Source organism: Lemur catta, chromosome 6 (assembly GCF_020740605.2).
Source record: "Lemur catta isolate mLemCat1 chromosome 6, mLemCat1.pri, whole genome shotgun sequence".
Taxonomy (NCBI): Eukaryota; Metazoa; Chordata; class Mammalia; order Primates; family Lemuridae; genus Lemur; species Lemur catta.
The window spans coordinates 14700807-14721392 of NC_059133.1; the positions used below are offsets into that span (position 1 = coordinate 14700807).

At 47.7% G+C, this 20586-nt stretch overlaps 1 protein-coding gene and 1 long non-coding RNA gene across 5 annotated transcripts; one reads left to right on the forward strand and one right to left on the reverse strand.

The window, feature by feature from the left end:
* Positions 1–2126: 2126 nt before the first annotated feature.
* LOC123639348 lies at positions 2127–11991 on the reverse strand. 4 transcript variants are annotated; one of them, XR_006735699.1, is made up of 5 exons: positions 11916–11991; positions 6256–6459; positions 5994–6086; positions 5550–5663; positions 2127–5439 (listed from the first exon to the last, which is right to left on the reverse strand). It is a non-coding gene; the product is annotated as an uncharacterized LOC123639348 (long non-coding RNA). The 4 variants fall into 4 exon arrangements; XR_006735700.1 differs by lacking the exon at positions 11916–11991 and adding an exon at positions 11203–11232; XR_006735698.1 differs by lacking the exon at positions 11916–11991 and adding an exon at positions 10712–11082.
* CKAP4 (cytoskeleton associated protein 4) lies at positions 11466–20340 on the forward strand. Its single transcript, XM_045553049.1, has 2 exons — positions 11466–12059; positions 17801–20340. The coding sequence occupies exons 1-2, from the start codon at positions 11619–11621 to the stop codon at positions 19127–19129; spliced, it is 1770 nt and encodes a 589-aa protein (XP_045409005.1). The 5' UTR covers positions 11466–11618; the 3' UTR covers positions 19130–20340.
* The last annotated feature ends 246 nt before the right edge of the window (positions 20341–20586 follow it).

Here is a 20586-nt window from a genome sequence, read left to right on the forward strand (position 1 = left end):
TGAGAGTGTGAGCTTTAGTATCAACTGGATCCCAGTCTTTCCCACCCATTCTGAAGCTGGGTCATCTTGAATAAGTCGTCCACCCTCATCAGTAAACTGGATCAATACTACTGTGGTGCCCACAGCAAAGATTCACTGAGGATGGAAGGAGGTAATGCATGTGGAGTTCCTGGCATGGTGCCAGTCATATAGTAAGTGACCAATAAATGTTAAAAATTACAAAGCATGTGATCCTGCGGCTCCCCTGCAGCCCAGCAGTGTTAGTGATCATCTTCTCAGTGTTATCATCATTGTCATCATCCTCATTGCCATCTCGTCATCACTATCTTACCATCGCATCATCACCATTTCCATCACCACTGTCATTAGCACCACCAGCCCCACCAGTCCCATAATAATCATTGCCATTATCTTTATCACCATAATATCTAAGCTCTCAGAGGTCGTTCCTCACAGGGTTCCTTCCCTTCACTGCTCTCCCTCGTGGTTGTCTTATGAAAGGGGAGGCCCACAGAGGGATTTTAATAACGTGATAGAACATTTATTGAGCTCCTACTGTATCAGACATTGTTCAGGGAACTGGGGACATGAGAATGAGCTGCATAAAATTCCCACCCATGAAATTAATTTAATGTTGGCTGGGTGCGGTGGCTCACACCTGTAATCCCAGCACTCTGGGAGGCCAAGACAGGAGGATCCCTTGAGGTCAGGAGTTTGAGGCCAGCCTGAGCAAGAGTGAGACCCTGTCTCTACTAAAAATAGAAAAAAAAAATTAGCCAGGTGATGTCTGTAGTCCTGATGCCACAGCACTCCAGCCTGGGTGATACAGTGAGATTCTGTCTCAAAAAAAAAAAAAAAAAGAAATTAATTTAATGAGAAGAGACAGACGATAGTAATTAAATAAGCAAATATGCAGTATGTCAGAGAAAAACAAGTACTGGAAAGAAAAGTAAAGCAGGGAAGCAAGGATAGTTTCTGGGGTTGGGCAGTTGTTTGTACGGTATGGTCAAGGAAGTGCTCATCTAGAGGTGATATTTGAACAGAGGAAGTGAAGGAGACCCCGTGTGGATACCCGGGGGTAAAGTTCATCAGGCACCGGGAACAAAATTACAAAGGCCCCAGGTAGCAACATACCTGGCTCATGAGAAGCAAAATAGAGGTGTGGTATGGCTGGATGGTAGCGATCAAATGGGGAGTAACAGGGGGTGGGATCAGAGAAGCAGCAGGGGACAGAACATGGGGACCAGGAGGTCATTGGAAAAACTCTGGCTTTTACTCTGACTGGCACAGAAAGTCATCGGAGGCTTTTGGAGGGAGGTGTGACATGACCTGCCATATTCTAGTGAAGTTGCTCAGGCTGTTGTGCTGAAAACAGATGACAGGGCAGCAAGTACTTAAGCAGGGAGACCAGTCTGGAGGTTATTTTGTTTCAAAAAACCAAGCGTGAGCTGCTGGTGGCTTGGGTCAGTGGGGTGGCTGTGGAGGTCACGAGAAGTGGGAGATGATGCATATTTTGAGGGTAAAGCCAACAAGATTCGCTAATACATTGTACTGGATATGGGAGTGGGTGAGAGAAAGATGACTCAAGGATGACTCCTGAGCAGCTGGATAGATGGAAATGGCATGTTCTGACATGCAGAAGACTGTGAGCATATGTGGAGGAGAAAGTCGATTTTATGCTCATATTATCCATATAAGGTAGGTATTATGGTTATCTTCTATAACTGGACTCACTAAAGTGAAGTCTTTTGCTCAAGGGCACCAAAGTGGCAAGAGCCAAGATGTGAACTAGTTTTCTCCAATTCTGGAGCATATAACCTCACAACAAAGCAAAACTTACAGAGGCCCCGGTCTTGGCTGCCTTAGACCCGAGCTGCAACCAACCTCTCATGCTGCAAGTGCTTTACCGCTGACCATCAAAGGCCACACTGGTGGTGCCCATCCAGCCGTAACAAGGTCCCTCTTCTCCGCAGGAATGAAACTTGTGCACATGAAGGCTCCCATTCCTCCAGGGAGAACATTCAGGGCCACCATCCTTCCAGACCACCAAACAGAACCTCACTGTGCCAGCGGGAGGACGGCCCAGATCCCTTTGCCCACGAGCCAGTGAAATTTTGGTGCACGAGTGAAATTTTGTCTAATTTATTCACTTGACAATGAATGAGTTTCAGTAATTGATGATAAGGTACCCTTGACCGAGCTGTTTGATTTTCATTCCAGCTCTGGGTGTGAAGATTTCTCCATCCTCACAGCCCCCTAGAGACCATCCTTTCCCGGTTCCGGCACTGGCTGGGCCTGCTAGGGTTGTAAGCAGCTAAATGGTGGTTAACAGCACGGGGTCTGGAGTCAGTCCACCTGGGTTCAAATCCTGGCTCTATCACTTATCAGCTGTGGGATCTAGGGCAGGTTACTTAACTGCTCTGTGCTTCTGTTTTCTACCTTTAAAATGGGGACAGGATCACAAAGTCTTTCACAGCGTTGTTGTGAAGTTTAAAAGACAATATATTCAGAGTGCTTAGTACAGTGAATGCACATGATAAAGACCTAATAAAAGCTAGCTATTCATTTTAATATTTTTTTATGAAGACCTTACTTTATGCCCATTGTAATCATCATGATTATTGTTGAGACTTCGCTTTGTATATAGCACCCAACTGTGCCCCACAGGGAGGGATATAAGTAAATAATTATTTAGCACCTTGTAGTTTAAAAAATACTTTCATGGGCATTATCACTTGATATCACCCCAGGATATGGATATGTTAATCACAGTTTAAAAGAGGTTGAAGGTCGGTTTATAGCATATAGTCAATTTAACAAAGTGGCATTAAAATGTAAAGCTGTTTTATGTTCACAAGTGACATGAACATGAGGCCTTCCTTACCTCCACTCTCAAGTCATCCCTTGGTCTTATCCACCCCTCAAGCTCACCTCAGAAGACCACAGATGCTACTGAGCACATATCTTAGGACTGCAAAAACCAGTGGAAAGCTGCTTATTTTTAAAGCAGTATCAAAATGCCTCCACATCAAAATGTCACATATCCATCCGTTAGCCAAGAGGTGCCCCTGCTGGGTCTTTCCCCTCCTGCATGGGACTGTAGCACTTGGAGTTGGGGAGCTCCCAGAAATGTGAACTCCTTAGGCTGGAAGGGGTGGTCCTAGCTCTCCAAAGCCAAACCATAAAGGATGGCGCCATGCCTGACACCACTCAGTGTGCAGGGCAGTCAGGCTCATGCCTTGGCTTTCTAAGGGCCTTGTTAACCCAGAGCAGAGTCAATCGACATTAACAGGGGCTTTCTACTTAGGCATTCTAACTGACCTGCGGAAAACCAGAGGGCTGCAGGCTAACAAAGCCTGACCTTGTAATTTACAGTCCATGCAGTCCTAGCGTGTTCAGAGGCATTTTCACTCAGCTGGATGAAAGGCAGAGATGTCTCCAGCTCATCGTCTTCTCCACCCACATGCCAGACCATCCAACCCACTTTAGGGAGGAAGAAGAGGGAAAGGGATAGAGGAGACAAAATCAGGAGGAAAAGCTGAAGGGAAACTCCCCTAAATGTGTGCTGTGCTGACATGGAAATGGGGTAGAAGAGTGGAAATCTCCAAGAACTGTTGGTCCCTTCCTGCCTTAGAAGATGCACTTCCATGACTGCCCACCAGCCTCCCCCTTTGGCTGTAACTGAACACCATAGTGGTGCCACACTTCGGAGAAAAACACTGCCTGCTTTTTTAAAGTTAAACACATCGTAGCTTGTGGTTTGTAAGCCACATATGGTCCTGAGAGCTCCAAGAAATAACGATGAAAGAAAATCGTTGAAATCTAGACACAGAAGCTCTGTGAAACTATATTTTCCCTCAATGACTCTGCAAATTTTATTGGCTACCCTTTATTCACTAAGCCTTGATATGTGCCCAGTGTCCTTTATGTAATCTTCCAACAACCTGGTGATGTAGTTCTTATTACTTCCATTTTATAGATGAAGATACTGAGGTTCAGACAGGTCACATTCTGAAATCAGTCGTGGAACTGAATTTGAATCCAAGGCAGTCTATTCCAGAGCCTGTGTTTTAACCATTACACTCACTACCACCTAGAGGGAAAGGGGTGACAGGCAAACTCAGTCCCCTTCCCTACCCTCTATTCTTCCAGTGCTTAGTAGAGGCAAAAGTTGAGAAAACTTCCATTCCCATATCTAGCCTGCAGTCTGGATCAATTTTTAAAAATCCAAATATCACTGAATTATTTCTGATAACAATCAGATGACCTTTTCTCTAAGAAATAGAATAAGAAGAAAGGTCCTTAGAGGTGTACTTTACAGAAGCGGTGACCCTGAAATTCAGAGAAGAGGTTAGGCATACTTCTCAAGGTCACCCTGTTTAGGGGCAGAGCCAAGGCTAAAAATGCAGGGCTCTTGCCTCCTAGGCCAGAGGTTGGCTTGGCCCCAGCAAACCGCTTTGCAAGTTATCAATGCTTCTGCCCCTTACACAGAGCACTGCTTGAAGGGGGATAACCTCTTTTAGTGCACTAGTGATTTTAAACACAACTGGAAGTGAGCTGAACAGTTTTTACACAAGGTTCTTCTGGGCACCTTCTGATGAGTTAGTCCTCTGCTTTCCTCTGTCGTCTTCCCACCCCCCAGGTCAAATTCCTGTGCTCTGTTGAACCAGGAGGCTCCTGGTATTTAGCTGAATAGGGACGTTTCTCTCTGTCTGGGGTAGATGGTTATGTTTCTAGTCCAGAACCTGTTATAATTTCCTCTGGCCTCCCACGCTAGTAGCCACTCTTCCGCCTGCCCGGCTGGCTTCTACAGCCCTCTGCAATATGGAGTTACTCCACCCAGTACATCTCTTTCTTCCCCATATGAAACACAAACTCTCATGTCCACCAGGTGTCCTGGGCTCACCCCATTTCCGCTACAGAAATATCCTCCCTGCTTTCCTCGTATGCAAATTATTCTTCAGGGCTTTGCTCAAACCCAATGCCCTCAAAAGCCTTCCCCTCCTATGGTTTGCTTTTCTAAATTCTCTTTATGTTTATATTCTAATTTACAGCAATTAGCCCTTCACATCTTTCTGCATATTTCTCCAAGTAATGCAGGCTCCCAGAGGGCAGGCACACAAGTGTCCATTCATTCACCAGAGAGTTTTAAAAGTGCCTCATAGAGGCCGCTGGGTCAGGTGACTGAGCGGGCGGGCAGGACTAGCGTGGAGGCTCCACGGCGCGGACCCCGCTGCGCCGACAGGGAAGAGTAGGCGTCGGCGGCGTCCGTGGCGGCCTTGGCGGGCTGCAGAGACGAAGACGTGGCGGCCCCTCGGGCGGCTGGAGCGGCAGCACTCGGAGAGGAGCACACGGCGGTGGCGCTGCGGCAGCGGGCGGGACCGCCCTGGACGCTCCCCTGCGCGCACCGGCAGGAGGCGGCGCACCGTCAGATGGTCCCTGGCCAGGTGAAAACCTCCTCAGAACTTTTTAGTAAGTCTGAGAAAGAAGACACTGAGATTCCTAATAGCCATGGAAGAGAGACAGAGCCGCTAGAAGAATCTACTGACCTGGAGGAGATCATGAGTGCTGGAGATGACTGTTGCCTGATAACTCTCCCCTTGAAAGACCAGTCTGCACCGCCTCAAAGAAATACAGCTGAGAGTCCATCTGAAAAACTGAAACTGGATGATACACAACAAGAAGTTACTTCAAAACATGAGCATTCTTCCGATTTACAAGAACCATCAGTTAAAATTCAGTCTCCTAAATTAAGTGGCAAATCTAGTTTAATTACAGGAAACATCTCTTCTCTGAGAGTAGTCAAGATTCAAGTACCAGTACCAGTGAACTATCTTGGACCAGTAACCAAAAGAAGAAATCCCTAAAATCATACTCTAGTAGAAAAAAGATAAGAACCAGGAGTAGTATAAGAATCTTGCCACTTTTCCCTCTCAGTAGTGGCAGTGACCATGACCACAAGAAAGACCAAGCTAAACTTCTAAGACCATTACCGAAAGACGTGTCCAGGCAAAATGACACCATGCCTCCGCAAATTTCTGAAACAAAATTCCCAAGTAGTTCTGCCTTTTTAACTCTTGAAGATTCTGCGAAAAAAACAGATTGTGAACCAAGAGTCATTACTGGAGAGTACTAGCTTCAAACATACGCTGCAAAACTTGGAAGATAGAGGTTACGTACAGAAGGAGTCCACTTTATTCAAAAGATGCAAAGAAAGCACCGAATTGCATAATGAAACTTTTAAACCAGATATACCTGTGCAGGAGTTCGAGGGGAAACAGTCTGCTCATCTGAAATTGTTCTGTGATCTGCAAGTGCTGAGGCTTAATCCAATGCAGCTTTCATAAGGAAAACCGAAGCCTGGTTTAATTATTGCATCCCTCAGGTGTTCCTCTGCACCCTGACCGTCTGTCCTCTGAGGACTCGTTTCATCTTCAGGAGGACTGCTCTACATTTTGCCTGTGCCATGGGCGGGGAAGAAGTGGTGAGACTCCTCATCAAGAGAAAGTGCAAACTTAACTTGTCTGACAACAAAAACAGGACAGCTCTGATGAAGGCCGTCCAGTGCCAGGAGGAGGAGTGTGTAACCGCACTGCTGGAGGCTGTGGCTGAGGTAGATCTTCAGGATACCTATGGCAACACTGCTCTTCACTATGCTGTTTCTCACCAGAATGTATCAATAGCAAAACAACTGCTCTCACGTGGTGCATTTATTGATCGCCAAAACAAGAGTCACCTCACACCACTTTTACTTGCTGTAAGTCGAAAAGAAGAGGAAATGGTGAAGTTTTTACTAGCGTTTGGAGCAAACATAAATGCAGTTGATAAGTGGAAAAGAAATGCTTTCATGCTGGCAAAAGAATCTCAGTCATCACGTGTACTCAGTCTTCTTCAGGACCATGTTGATAGGATGGCCTTAGGATGGAATCTAGACGACACTTTTGCTAGTGGTTTTAATAGAAATAGAATTCCCCAACAAATTTCACAAGATAAAGAAGAAAAGATTCTGGAAAATCCTTCTCAAATTAGCAATCCAGTAGTGGATGAGATTACTGAAGACCCCGTGTTCAGGATTTCCATCAAACCGGGTATTTATGGAAAACCAGATACTGACTCATTTTCTGAACACCTCGATGTTGATACCAAGGAGGGAACAGCAAATCCATCAACTACAAAAATGGAAAATGGTATCAGCATTATTGAAAATGCTCCTCAAGTGCAAAATGCTAATGGCAGTTTTACTGCTGTGTGCCGTAGTAACAGAAGTGATAAGATGTCCGCATTAGTATCTGGAGAAAATGAAGTTGTAGAAGTGCCTTTGGACTCGGCTTGTGAGAGTATCTCAAAGAGTCCTCTACAGAAGGATGTTGGTCCTTCATCTAGGGCTGTAGATAAAAAAGGAAGAAATACAGTAAATGGACAAATAGAAGGTTCATATCATGAAAATTTGAGTTCTTCACCACATAGTGACAGAGCATCAAAAGTATATCTAAAAGAAGAATTACGGCAAGATACGCAAAAGTTTAAGAATGAGGTAGACATGTTACAAGTAGAATTACTGTCTGTGGAGAAAGAAAAAGGTCTGCTTGAAAAAGAGATTTCTCATAGCCAAGAAAGAGAAAAAGATCTACTCCATAAGAATCGCATGTTGCAGGAGGAACTTGCCATGGTGAGAATGGAGACAGACAAAATTAAAAGTCAGAATGAAGAAAATGAAAAGAAATATCCAAAGGACACGGAAATTACGAAAGAAAAGTATGATGACGTTTACATGACTCTATTGCGGAATTTGGAAACATTAACTAAAACTGTGTCTCAGTATGGTGAGCGGCTTTGTGTTCTCACAGCTGAGAATGCAATGCTAAAGTGTAAACTGGAGAGTGAAACACAAAACGAGGAAAGACTGGAAGAAGAACTTGCCTCTTGCCATTCCAGACTGACTGCCGCTACACGTGATTTTGATGAAAGTGAGACATCAAGAAAACACCTAGAGCTTGCATTCTACACAGCAAGAGATGAGTGGGATCACTTACAAGACAAAATGAATTTTTACATGTCGAATCTAAAAGAAAACAATGAGATTCTTTCTGAAAAACTTTCTAAAGCAGAAAGTAAGATTGATAGCCTGGAAACGGAGCTCCATCACACAAGAGAGCTCCTCCGAGAAAAAACGTTGTTTTTAGAAGTTGTACAAAGAGACCTAAGGCAAACACAGCGCCACACGAAGGAAATAGAACAAACGTATGGCAGTGACCAAAGCAAAGTGAATCCACACATGGGCAAACAGGAATCTCTAGAGCAGAGATTCTGTGAACTACAAAGAGAAAATATGTTGCTTCAACAGCAACTACATGCTGCTCACAACAAAGCTGCCCAGAAAGACGAGACAGTAACCAATATCCAGGACCAGCTTCAGGATATTGTGAAACAAAGTCAAGCTGGCAGTGACAAGCAAAGTCTGCTTCTAGAAGGAAAACTTCAGGAGCTCACCAATGAATGTGATCGTTTAAAAGAAACAATGTGTCATTTGGAAAAAGAGTCTGCAGAAAGAACAGTACTTGTGAGACATCTACAAGAACTGGCTACTACCTTGAAAAAACAACCAAGGCCAGAGGCTTTTGTAGAGGTTTCACCGTGTCACGTTAATTTAGAAGATGGGACAGGTTCAAAGAAGAAAATAGATCAAATCAAAAGTCAAATTGATCAACAAAAACAAGCACTGGAATTTCCATGTTCAAAATGTGGACGTCAATATGCAAAGAATCAAGTTGTTCAGCCGGAATCGTTACCTAAGGAAATAATCCAAGAAAGATATGAGAAATTACAGACAAAGAATATGAGGTTGAAGCAAGCAATAGTAGACCTCAAAAATTACATGGAAAGGAATATGGTAGACCGTCATCAAGCTGACCAGTATAAACGGGAGATTAAAGCAAAAGCCGAACAGACTGTTGCAGAACAATTCAAAAAAATCAATCTGTTTTTGCAGGCCTATGCAGCACAACGAGATAAGAGACAAGAATTAAGAGAGAAAGAAGTGGCTGCAGTAAAGCGTGAGATGGAACTGAAAGTTAAATTTCTCGAATCTAAACTCCACAAAATGAAAATGTATCAAGAATTTAATAATGTTGAATTGCAAAAGATAAGCTACTCTATGAAGTTAGAAGGAGAAGCTAAAAAATCCTTGGCATGTGGACCAGAAACACTCCACACTTCATTCCTGCATCCCTGTGGAAGTGTCCAGAGGCAGGCTGAAACTGTTCACAGAATAACCAAACCCTCCTCAACTTCTCAGGTTTATGGCCAAAATGGGACAGCCGTTTCAGTTCATAAGCAATCACTTGACAGATCCTATAGAGCTGCTGCTCTAGGATCTTCTGATGAGTCAGATCTGCATGAAGATCTAATTTGAAAAGCGTCCTGAAGATGTGTACTGATGTTAAGGAGAAATTATATTGTACTGGGAGACTTTCGAGGAGACCTCACAAATGAAAACCAGTATCATTGAGCATATGCAGGCTGCCCAAGTGTCTGCTGCTTAATCAGCCAAACAAGCAAGTTTTCAAGAATACATTAGTGGCATACATTGATGGCTAATTTCTGTTTTCCAGTTTTTATCACTATATATAGTGACAGACATCACTGTATGCTTAGACAGACATCATATCGACATACTGGGACTGTGGTCACTGTCGATGTTTGCATTTATAACAGTTGTTACAGTACCACTGAACTGGCAGAATTTTAATTTTAAGCACTGATTTATATGACTTATTCCTCATGGAAAAATAAAATTTGCCTAAGGTTTCTTACTTTAAAAAAAAAAAGTGCCTTATAAGTGAGATACAAAGAGAAATATAAACCATGGTTGCTCCCAGTCCTCAAGGAGAGGCGAGTAGTTTACAGATGGCACATAGCGAGCCCTCAACAAAGGTTTGCTATATTGAACTAGCATATATAATGCCTATTGTTGCAATTATTTGCTAAGTCCCATGAGACGTATCAAGTGGTGTTGTTATAGGAAAAGTTATTATGAAAGAGGTGGCACTTGAAACCTATAGGCTTTAAGGACAGGAAATATGTATATATATATTTAACAGAATTGGGAGGTTATAGACAGAACAAACAGTGTCCCTATCACATGCTGCTAGGCATACACCAGACACCGGGTAGGGGGAAGCAGTGGAGTAGAGTGGAGCTCCGTGTCTGCTCCAGCACCAACTAGCCTGAGGGGGTGGGCAAGTTGCTTAACTTCCCTGGGCCCAGTTTCCTTCCCATTCTGAAGTGATTAAGCTGCACAGTTTCTGGTAGAATCAGATAGAGGTTCAAATTATGGCTTTGTGTGACCTTGAGGTAATCAGGTGGGGCTGGGGGCTCAGCCTCAGTTTCTTTCCTGTAAGATAATTGCTACCGTACAGGGCTTTTGTGAAGTTTTAAGAACGCATGTAAGTCACTAAGCACAGAGCATACTGTATTTCCTTCTACAAAAGTAAGGGTGGCAACCCTGATCTGCCTCCCTCTCCCTGCGTCTACTGTTGGTCTCCCGGCACCCAGTCCAGAGTCCGTTCCGAGTAGGGGCTGTGGACAGACTTCTTGATCCCCAAAGAGAAAAGAGTTGAAAGGGCTTCGAGAAAAAGGAACAAGCTGTCCACAGCTGGCTGACTTGGCTAACAGGCACGCTCAATAAATGCGTTCCCTTGAACTGACTTACCGTGGTCCAGGAATCTTCGCTAACTCTTACCAAGCATGATTCCGAAGCCAACTGGTTTTTAGACAGCCCTTTGTGCCTCCGCCTTCAAACCCGAGGAAAGAGACGAGGGCCAACCCGGTGGCGGGCTGCGAGGATGAAAGGAGGGGATCCCCCAATTCCCAGCAGAAAGGAACCGAGATCTGCTCCCACCCGCTTACTCCCACTCCTGGGGGCAGGCTCCTCGGCGCCCCCTTCATTCTTCTCTCTGCACAGGTCGAGAAGGGAGTGGGGGGCTCGCACTTGGCCCAGGAGGTCGTCCCTCCGGCCCCGCCTGGCCACCCATTCCCGGCCCCCGTCCACGCTGCTCTGCCGCCAGCCCCGGCTCGGGTCGACCCAGCCCTCCGCCCCCTCCGCTCGGCCACCGCGGCTGCCGCCCCCGGCCGCCGTAGAACCCGCCGGGCGCCCTCCCCACCGCGGCCGCCTCCCGTCCCCTCCCCTCCCCTCGCGGCTACCTCCGCGCCGCCGTAGCCCCCGCCGGGCCGCCCCCGCCTCCAGCCCGGCCCCCGGAGGCCCCGCCCGGCCGCCCCCTCCCGTCGGCCGCCGCCGGCCCTCCCTCTCCGGGGTCGCGGCGGCAGGGAGGAGGGGCCGCCCGGCGGCCCGGCGTGCGTGGCAGGCGCTCCCAGCTCGGCGCGCTCGGCCTCCCTTCCCGGGAGGCGGGGTCGGCGCCGCGGCGGCGGAGCCAGGCCCCCTCCTCCTTCCTCCTCGGCCCGGCCTCCCTGCTCGGCCGCCCGCTCTCTCGGCCGCTCCGACGCCGGCAGCGCCCGCGTGCCGCTCGCCCAGCCCCGCGGGAGCCCGAGCAAGTTTCCCGGGCCCCGCGCCCCGCTCGCTCGCCTCCCAGCCCGCAGCCCCGGCTGCCGCCGCGCCCGCCATGCCCTCGGCCAAACAAAGGGGCTCCAAGGGCGGCCACGGCGCCGCGAGCCCCTCGGAGAAGGGCGCCCACCCGTCGGGCGGCGCGGATGACGTGGCGAAGAAGCCGCCGCCGGCGCCGCAGCAGCCGCCGCCGCCCGCGCCGCACCCGCCGCAGCACCCGCCGCAGCACCCGCAGAACCAGGCGCACGGCAAGGGCGGCCACCGCGGCGGCGGCAGGTCCTCCGCTGCCGCCGCCGCCTCGTCCTCGGCGTCCTGCTCGCGCAGGCTCGGCCGCGCGCTCAACTTTCTCTTCTACCTCGCCCTGGTGGCGGCGGCTGCCTTCTCGGGCTGGTGTGTCCACCACGTCCTGGAGGAGGTTCAGCAGGTCCGGCGTAGCCACCAGGACTTCTCCCGGCAGAGGGAGGAGCTGGGCCAGGGCTTGCAGGGCGTCGAGCAGAAGGTGGGTACATCGCCCCCCCCAACACTATCCGCACCGGCTGCGGTCCCCCGACCCACGGCTGGGCCCCCTCGTGCCCTCCCGGCTGCCCCTAGCCCTGCCTGCCCAGGCCCGGTGGCCGGAGCCGGCCGCCCCGCCTTGGCTTACCCCGGCCCGGATACCCCCTTCCCCCACCGGTCCCCTAGTTCCGAGGCAGTCCCCAGACCCTCTTTGTTAATGGCCGCGGAGGAATCGGCCCCCAGCGATGGACCACTGCGAGGATGGCTGGGCCAGCCTGGGAGGGTGGGCCAAGGCCCTGTCACAGGACATTAGCGGTGAGCTGTAAGGAAGCCGGCAGGCTCCGGGAGAGCCCATTCTTTTTGGATTAGGAACCGCTGAACGGGCAGAGTTGTCTGAAAAGGAGGTTAGAAGGGAAGCCAGCGCATCTCTGGAAGCCTCAGGCAAGGCCGCACCTTAGCTCGGCCAGTGGGAGACATCTGAGCCAGCTTTTACTAGACCGGGAGCTTGGAGAAGGAAGAGCTGGTATTCTTATTTATTTGCTAAGTCCAAATGAAATAGTATCTATCTTTAGTCCCCTTGTTTTGTATTGGACCAGCGTGCCCATGTGGGCCTTTGAAGTAGTCTTACTTTAGCTTTAGGGGAAGGGAAAGACCAAAAATACTAGGTCATTCTGGTGAATAAGACTCCTAGCCACATTTATATGGTGTTTGGAGTGCTTACTCACATATTATCTCATCCTTATAGCAGCCCTTGGGGGCAGGAAGGACTAACGGTTTTGACTCCATTTTGCAGACCAGAAAGTTGAGGTTTATGGAGATTAAGTGAATTGAAAAAGTCCCCAGCTGGTGAGTTGGCAGATGTGTGAGAATGTCTAGGCCATTGCCATGTTAAGGGTCCACAGGGCCTACTTCAGGTATGGATGGACCCAGCTCTCAAGGCAAAGTGTCTTACTTAGCTTCTACCCTTCTGTGGTTTTTCCAGACCAAGTGCGGTCCCTTTGATCTCATTCCCCCTCCTCCAGCCTCCACTAATGTCATTGCTCAATGAAAGTTGGTTGCAAGACTGAAACGAAAAATCCCGCCACTTCTGACCCTGGAGCTGCTGCCTCCTTTTCCCAGCATGCTGCCTGTCCTGCCAAGTTTCTCTCTACTTTTGTTGAGAGTGCAGGACTAGGAATTTCCTCTTAAGACTGGCAGAGCAACTGGAATGAGTCAGCCTGCTAAATGCTGCAGGCCAAGGGAGGTGACTTTTCTAAGGGAATTAAGTAGGCAGTGCTGCTCTGCCTCTCCTGAATGTCAGATCATTCTTAAAAAAGAGACATACTGCTGGAGTAGAATCACTAGCCTCTCTGTCTCCTCTCTTTCATCCACCTACTTGCTAATCAAACATAATATTTGTTGAAGTCTGATAGTCATATGCTCTGTGTAGGCCCTGTGGAGGTGTGAAGAAGCAAAAGACCGTATTTGTGAAGCACAAAAGGAGGTACCAGTTAAGGGTAACTCCCGTGCAAGTTTAGAAGAGAGAGGGTGTGGAATTTCCCTAGGCCTGTATCCCAGTGGTCAGGGTGGTGTCAGCCATCTAGTTGGTGATCGATAACTGTTTGAAGGAATGTGAAGAACACACAGGCAGGGGTACTATCTTGAGCCTGTTTTAGGGACAGGGGGTGGCTACCCTGTCTATGGCAGAGTAACATTTAGGAAATCATGAGAGGGGAGGTTGAAAGTTGGCAACCTAACTTTGAACCCCTTATAACTCTGTGAGACTTGGTGGGGCTGGGGGTTTGTTCTTAGCAGGAAATACTTTATACTGTAAGTACCTACAGTATTATTGTTAATAATTAATATTCACTATTGGCCAAGCATGCTATTAAATGCTTTATAGCCACGATTTCAGTTCTGGTAGCCACCCTCTGAGGCAAGTATCACTTAATTAGCACCATTTCGTAGATGGGGCACCTGAGGACTGGTTGTGTTACTTGTTCAAGGTCACACACAGACCATAAGTGGTGTAGCTGGGATTGGAGTTAGATACCTACCTGGTCTCTCGTTTTCTAGTATTGGAAAATGGCTCAGATCTTCTGGATGGCTGTAGCACAAGCAGAGAGGCTGGCCTGTCCTTACCCAGAAGATTCAGTAGGCATAAGTGGGTCCGGGGCTTTAGAAAATGTTGATAGTTAAGTTTTAGGCCCTCTTAAGAGCCTGTGTTGCTCTGGGAGATCCAGGGTGGCATAGAGTGATTGTAAAAGTAGGCTCAGGCCTGGCAGGGAGAGTTTAATGAGGCTAGCAGCTATTTGTGGAAGAGGGAATTCTTTGGTCATCTTTGTTTTGTCTCAATTCTCTGGACAGGGAGTCAGGGCTACAGGTGCTGGCAGCTTCCCTTCCAGGCATTCTGTGCTCTGCCTGAGCATATCACACAGTGGTAAGAGCTTGGCTTCTGAAATCAAACAATCTGGGATTTTGATGTACCATTTACCAGTTTCCTCATTTGTAAAATAGAGATCAATGGAAGCCACCAACCCATGAGAGTATGATGAGGATGTAGTGAGAGAATGTCTCTGAAGTCCTTTGCACAGTTACTGGTACACAGTAAGTGCCTATGGAATGTCAACCATCAACCACTGCTAATAGCTGGACCCCACCTGTCCCAGCCCCAACCACCACATGCACACTAAGCTGTGGGCTGCTTGAGGGCAGGGGTCCTGTCCTCACCGGTGTTCCATCTCTGGCATCTTGCCCAGTGCCTGCCTGGGTATCCCCCACATATGCTAGGGGAACAGATAATTCTAGTGCATATTGATTGTAATGAGTTCTTTGGACATAAAGATGAACAACTCACAACACCCTTGGTAGGTGAACACTGTTGGGCTTGGTTGGTTTGGTTTTGTCTGTAATTTCTGGTCTAGTCTAGTCATTCTGGTCTAACCATTTGTAAAGAGCCAGTCCAGGTTAGGGGTGACAGTCAGGGATCAGAGAGGAAATGGACCAGTTCATTGGGATTTGCTCTGAATTCATTCATTCTGTGATTCATTCAGAAAACACTGGCTGAACACCTCCCATGTTGCAGGTACTGTGCTCTCCCACTCACACCTCTGTTCTGGGTGTTGTGCTTAGAACAGGTTAATACTGTGCTTTAATAACCTAGTTTCAGGGATGAGTTCTCTCTAGTACCTTGGTAAAGTGCCCTTTATGACTCAGATTATATTTGGTTGGGCAGGGAAATAGTCTAGTATTCTGGAGTCCCTGAGAACCTTATTCTAATCTGTCTGAAAATCAGAGACTGATGGAGCCAGATGGGACTTTAGAGACCTGTTTGTTAATAGAGGAGGAACCTGGATGTAGAAAGGGATTGGGACTTGTCGATGCTTGGAGCTGGTTGCTGGTGGGGCTGGAACTAGAGCCTAGGTGTGCTGCTCACATTCCTGTTGTGGTTTCAGTCTGTTCTGCCCTTTGGCATTGGGCTGAAGACAGTGCTAGAAATCTGCAGACTTCTGAGATAGCTGCCGTTTGTTTAGCAATCACTATGTGCTAGGCATGGCTTATGCACTTTACACATATTAATTCACTTAATTTTCACAAAGACAATCCTGCACGTCAGGTACTGTTTTTGTTCCCATCCTGCAGCTGAGGAAATCAAGGCGCAGATAGGCTAAATAACTTCTCCGAAGATCACACAGCTGGGAAGTGTATTTTTTAACCTCTTATCATGGTAATGTTCAAGCATAAATAAAAGAAGAGAACAGTATAATGAACCCCAGTTTCAGTAATTATCGAGTTTTCGCCATTCTTATTTCATTCCATCCACTACCCTTCCCCTCTCTCATTTTTTTGGCTGTATTTAGAACAGTCTGAGTCTGAACCGCTCTTCTGCCCTATTGGGTACCCACCTGGTGTCTCTTACTCTCCAGATGCTCTTAGTATTGGAAATGGCCCAGGTATTCTGAATAGCCATAGCACAGGCAGAGAGGCTGGCCTGTCCTGAATCCAGAAGATTCATCAGGTACAAGTAGGTCCAGGGCTTCAGAAAATAATTGGCAGTTGAGTTCTAGGCCCTCTGAAAAGCCTGTGCTGTCTTGGCAGACCCAGGGGAAAGTGAACTAGGAACTAATTTTAAAATGAATCCCTGACTGACATATTAGTTCACCCAAAGTATTTAAGGATTTATTTCTAACTGATAAGGGTTCCTTTTCCTTCCCTTCCCTCTCTACTACTTTCCTTGTTACTTTGAACAAAACAACATATCACACCTAACAGAGTTTATAGTAATTCTTGAATGTCATCTAATACCCAGTCTAGAATCGGATTTCTCTGATTCTCCCCAAAATGTCTTTTTAAAATTTATTTATTCTTGCCCAGGCTGGACTTGAACCTAGTCTGGATTTGGCTCAAGGGATCCTCCCAAACCTCGGACTACCAGTGTGCACCATCATGACAAGCTCAAAAATGTCTTTTTAACGGTTGGTTTGTTTGAATCAAGACCCACGTAAGAGCCACAGATTGTATTTGATTGAAAAGTCTCTTAAATTTCTTTTAATCTATGATAGTTTCCTGTCGTTCCGCATTTTAAAATGCCACTTAATTGTTAAAGATCCTGGTCATTCATCCTGTAGAATTTTCTGGATTTGCTGGTCACATCCTCATGGCATGTCTCTCTCTTGCATGTTTTCTCTAAATTAGTGGTTAGACCTAGGGACTTGATAGAGTCAGTTTCTCTTTTTCTGTTCTTTTTTTTTCCCTTTGCAACAAAGCAGTATAGGTGGCACCGTATACCACCTCAGGATAAAGTCCAGGTTATTAATCATCATACTGTACAGCCTCTAAGTAGCTCCCTGGATAGTTCTCAGGTCAGACCTTATTTAGGGTAGAATTTGTTTAAAATGAATGTGTAGTGGCAAACAAGATGGTAATGTGTTCACAAAGCCAGAGAATGCCAGGGGTCCTCTGGCCCATTGCTCACACTTTGCAGGTGAGGACACTGAGGTCCAGGGAGGACAGTGACTTGTTTAGGGCCACACAGGTGGAATTGGCGAGCAGAGACCTGGACATTTACTTCTTGACTCCTAGCCCAGTGTCTCCCATGTGCCTCAGCTTTTTTCCTTTGAAAATTCGTGAGCCTCTTTCAATTGTGGGAGCTGGAAGCCCACCCTACAGTGGCTTGAGACGGGGAGGGTTGTGTGGCTCGAACTAAAAAGTTCAAGAGTAGATTCCTTCAGGGATAGCTGTATCTAGGTGTTCGGATTATGTCTTTGGAACTTGGTCTTGCCATGTCTTAGTTCTGCTTCCCTCTGTGCTGGCTTGATTCTCAGACTGGCATTCCTTATGCTGGCCTGAGCAGCTCCAGGCTTACCCCATCCTATAGCTAGCAATCCCAGTGGAAAAAGAGGTGTTCTTTCCCAACAGCTTTAACAGAAGTTCTAGAATTACCTCGTTGACCTGCCTTAGGCCACATGCCCATCCCTGGGCTAATCACTGTGGCTCTGGGTTCGGGGAGTGGGGTGGGTAGAAAGTGCTGATTGGACAGGCCTGGGTTACAGACCATCCCCAGAGCACTTGGAGGGGACCCAAGGGTTGGTCCCCAAAACCACATGGCCTGTGTGTGGAAGGATGTTTCTCCAAAGGAAAATTGTGGTGCCAGTCTGGAAGAAAAGGAAGCTGGAGGTTGGGCACACACAAAACAAAACAAAACAGTTGTGTCCTATACAACTCATCAGCTGTTCTTAGCAATTAACACCTGGGTTTTGGTTACAGGTACAGTCTCTGCAAGCCACATTTGGGACTTTTGAGTCCATCTTGAGAAGCTCCCAACATAAACAAGACCTCACAGAGAAAGCTGTGAAGCAAGGGGAGAGTGAGGTCAACCGGATCAGCGAAGTTCTGCAAAAACTCCAGAATGAGATTCTCAAAGACCTCTCGGATGGGATCCACGTGGTGAAGGACGCCCGAGAGCGGGACTTCACGTCCCTGGAGAACACGGTGGAGGAACGGCTGACGGAGCTCACCAAGTCCATCAACGACAACATCGCCATCTTCACTGATGTCCAGAAGAGGAGCCAGAAGGAAATAAACGACGTGAAGGCCAAGGTCGCCTCTCTGGAAGCATCTGAGGGGTACAAGCAGGATCTGAAAGCCTTGAAGGAAGCCGTGAAGGAAATGCAAACCACTGCGAAGTCCAGAGAGCGGGACATGGAGGGCCTGAGAAGCACCCTCCGGACCATGGAGTCCGACGTCTACACGGAGGTCCGGGAGCTGGTGAGCCTCAAGCAGGAGCAGCAGGCGTTCAAGGAGGCGGCCGACACGGAGCGTCTCGCCCTGCAGGCCCTCACGGAGAAGCTCCTCCGGTCTGAGGAGTCCGCCTCCCGCCTCCCGGAGGACATCAGGAGACTGGAGGAAGAGCTGAGCCAACTGAAGGCCAACTCCCGCCGGCCGGAGGAAGATGGAGTCTTCAAACACTCCGACGCCCTGGAAGCGCTTCAGAAAACCAGTGAGGGGTTGGACTCCAGGCTCCGGCACGTGGAGGATGGAGTCCATTCTGTGCAGGAGGCTTCTGAGCGCCAGACCGAGAGCCTGGAATCCCTCTCGTCCACGAGCCAGGAGCACGAGCAGCGCCTGGCCGCCCTGCAGGGGCGCCTGGAAGGCCTGGCGTCCTCCTCGGAGGCGGACAAGGACGGCCTGGCCAGCACGGTGAGGAGCCTGGGCGAGGCCCAGCTCGCGCTCTACGGCGACGTGGAGGAGCTGAAGAGGAGCGTGGGCGAGCTCCCCAGCACCGTGGAGTCGCTGCAGAAGGTGCAAGAGCAAGTGCACACGCTGCTCGGTCAGGACCCAGCCCAGGCCTCCCGTCTGCCGCCTCAGGACTTGCTGGACAGACTTTCTTCCTTAGACAACCTGAAATCCTCAGTCAGCCAAGTGGAGTCGGACTTGAAAATGCTCAGGACTGCCGTGGACAGTTTGGTCGCATACTCCGTCAAAATAGAAACCAACGAGAACAACCTGGAGTCGGCCAAGGGTTTGCTAGATGACCTGAGAAATGACCTGGATAGGTTGTTCGTGAAAGTGGAAAAGATTCATGAAAAGGTCTAAATGGATTGTGTGTGCAGGGTGCGGATTTAAAGTCCAATTTCTCATGACCAAAAAAATGTGTTGTTTCCTCCCATGTGTCCCCCCAACCCCAATTTCTTGTCCCCTCTTAAAGACCGGTAGATACCACCCGAACACCAAGGCATTGTATTTTTGTGCCCAATTAATTTATTTACAATTATTACCACACTCTGTTGGTTTCTTAAGTTCTCTGCTTCTGCTTTTGGTTGGTTTCCTGAAGGCCCAGCCCCTGTGAATAGGAGGTGTCTTTTCGAGGGGATGTCTCTCATGTCCGAGAAAAACGGTAGTGGCTTCAGCTGAGGATTAACAGAAGCAGATTAACCTCAAAAATCCTGTCTGGCTGGCAGAGTTCAAGTTAAAAAAAAAAAAGCGGGGGACACTTTTCTTTCTAATTGTTTTTAAGGAAAATTAATTTTACTTTTTTTTTTATACTCGTGGCCGAAGTTTTTATGAAAGAGCTCTCACTTGTTGTCTTCCACTTTAAACTGGTTAAAACTCATAGATGTCAGCTCTGAAGCAGGAGGGGGAAGAGCCCCTCAGCCTTTGTTTTAAAAGAGTGGGCTACTTGAGGGTCCTCTCCGTGGTGTGAGTGTCTTTTCCATTCCTGAATCATCTAGTGATATCAAAGGTAACTATGCAAAGAATCCAGACGGTTCTGAATGTGAAAGCCCAACACCCAGCAGAGTCCCGGTGCCCTTCTGTCCCTGGTGGCCGGCCTGTGTCAGCTCTGCTCTCTGGAGGGTCACCAAATAATGCATAGGTTTAGAGGTTTAGAATCCCAGACAGGGGAGTCCTTGGGTTCCTTTAAGAAATGTATTAACATTATGAGACTGTCCATACGCAGGACAGGAATGGGATATCTCCCTGGAGAACGTAGGCCAGATCTTTTTATTTTCACATGGTGTCCATGAAGAGGTTTGCTGTCAGAGCGGACCACGTCTGTCGGCAAGGAGCGTGTGCACTGCATTTCTGTAACTGTTTGCTGTACCTCCCCTTCCCCTTTGAGCTGTATTGTTCTTTAATGGCTGTCTTGCCCTTCAAACAAAACAAAACAAAACAAAAAAAAAAAGAAAAAAACCCAAAAAGTAAAATTAAAAAAAAAAAAAAAGGTTTGTTTAGTTTACTGTGAAATGAACTGTATGGCTTATTTACAGTATTTTTAATTCTTAATAAACACTTGAGCTTTGTTATGACTTTTCCAGAGTGATTGCTTTCTGAGAATTTAGTAATTATGATGTATTTTATTAGCATACAGTATTCAGGATTAGAAAATAGATACATCTTTAATTTTAAGACTATTTTTTTTCTTTCAATTCTAAAACCAGGATGGCCTCACTCTTGGGCCTGGGGGCATGCGTCTGATGGACTGTTCGCAGGTTTGTTTGTAGGTTATTGTTCGTCTCCAGCTGTGTTAGCCTCAGCAGAGACTCTTGACCCTG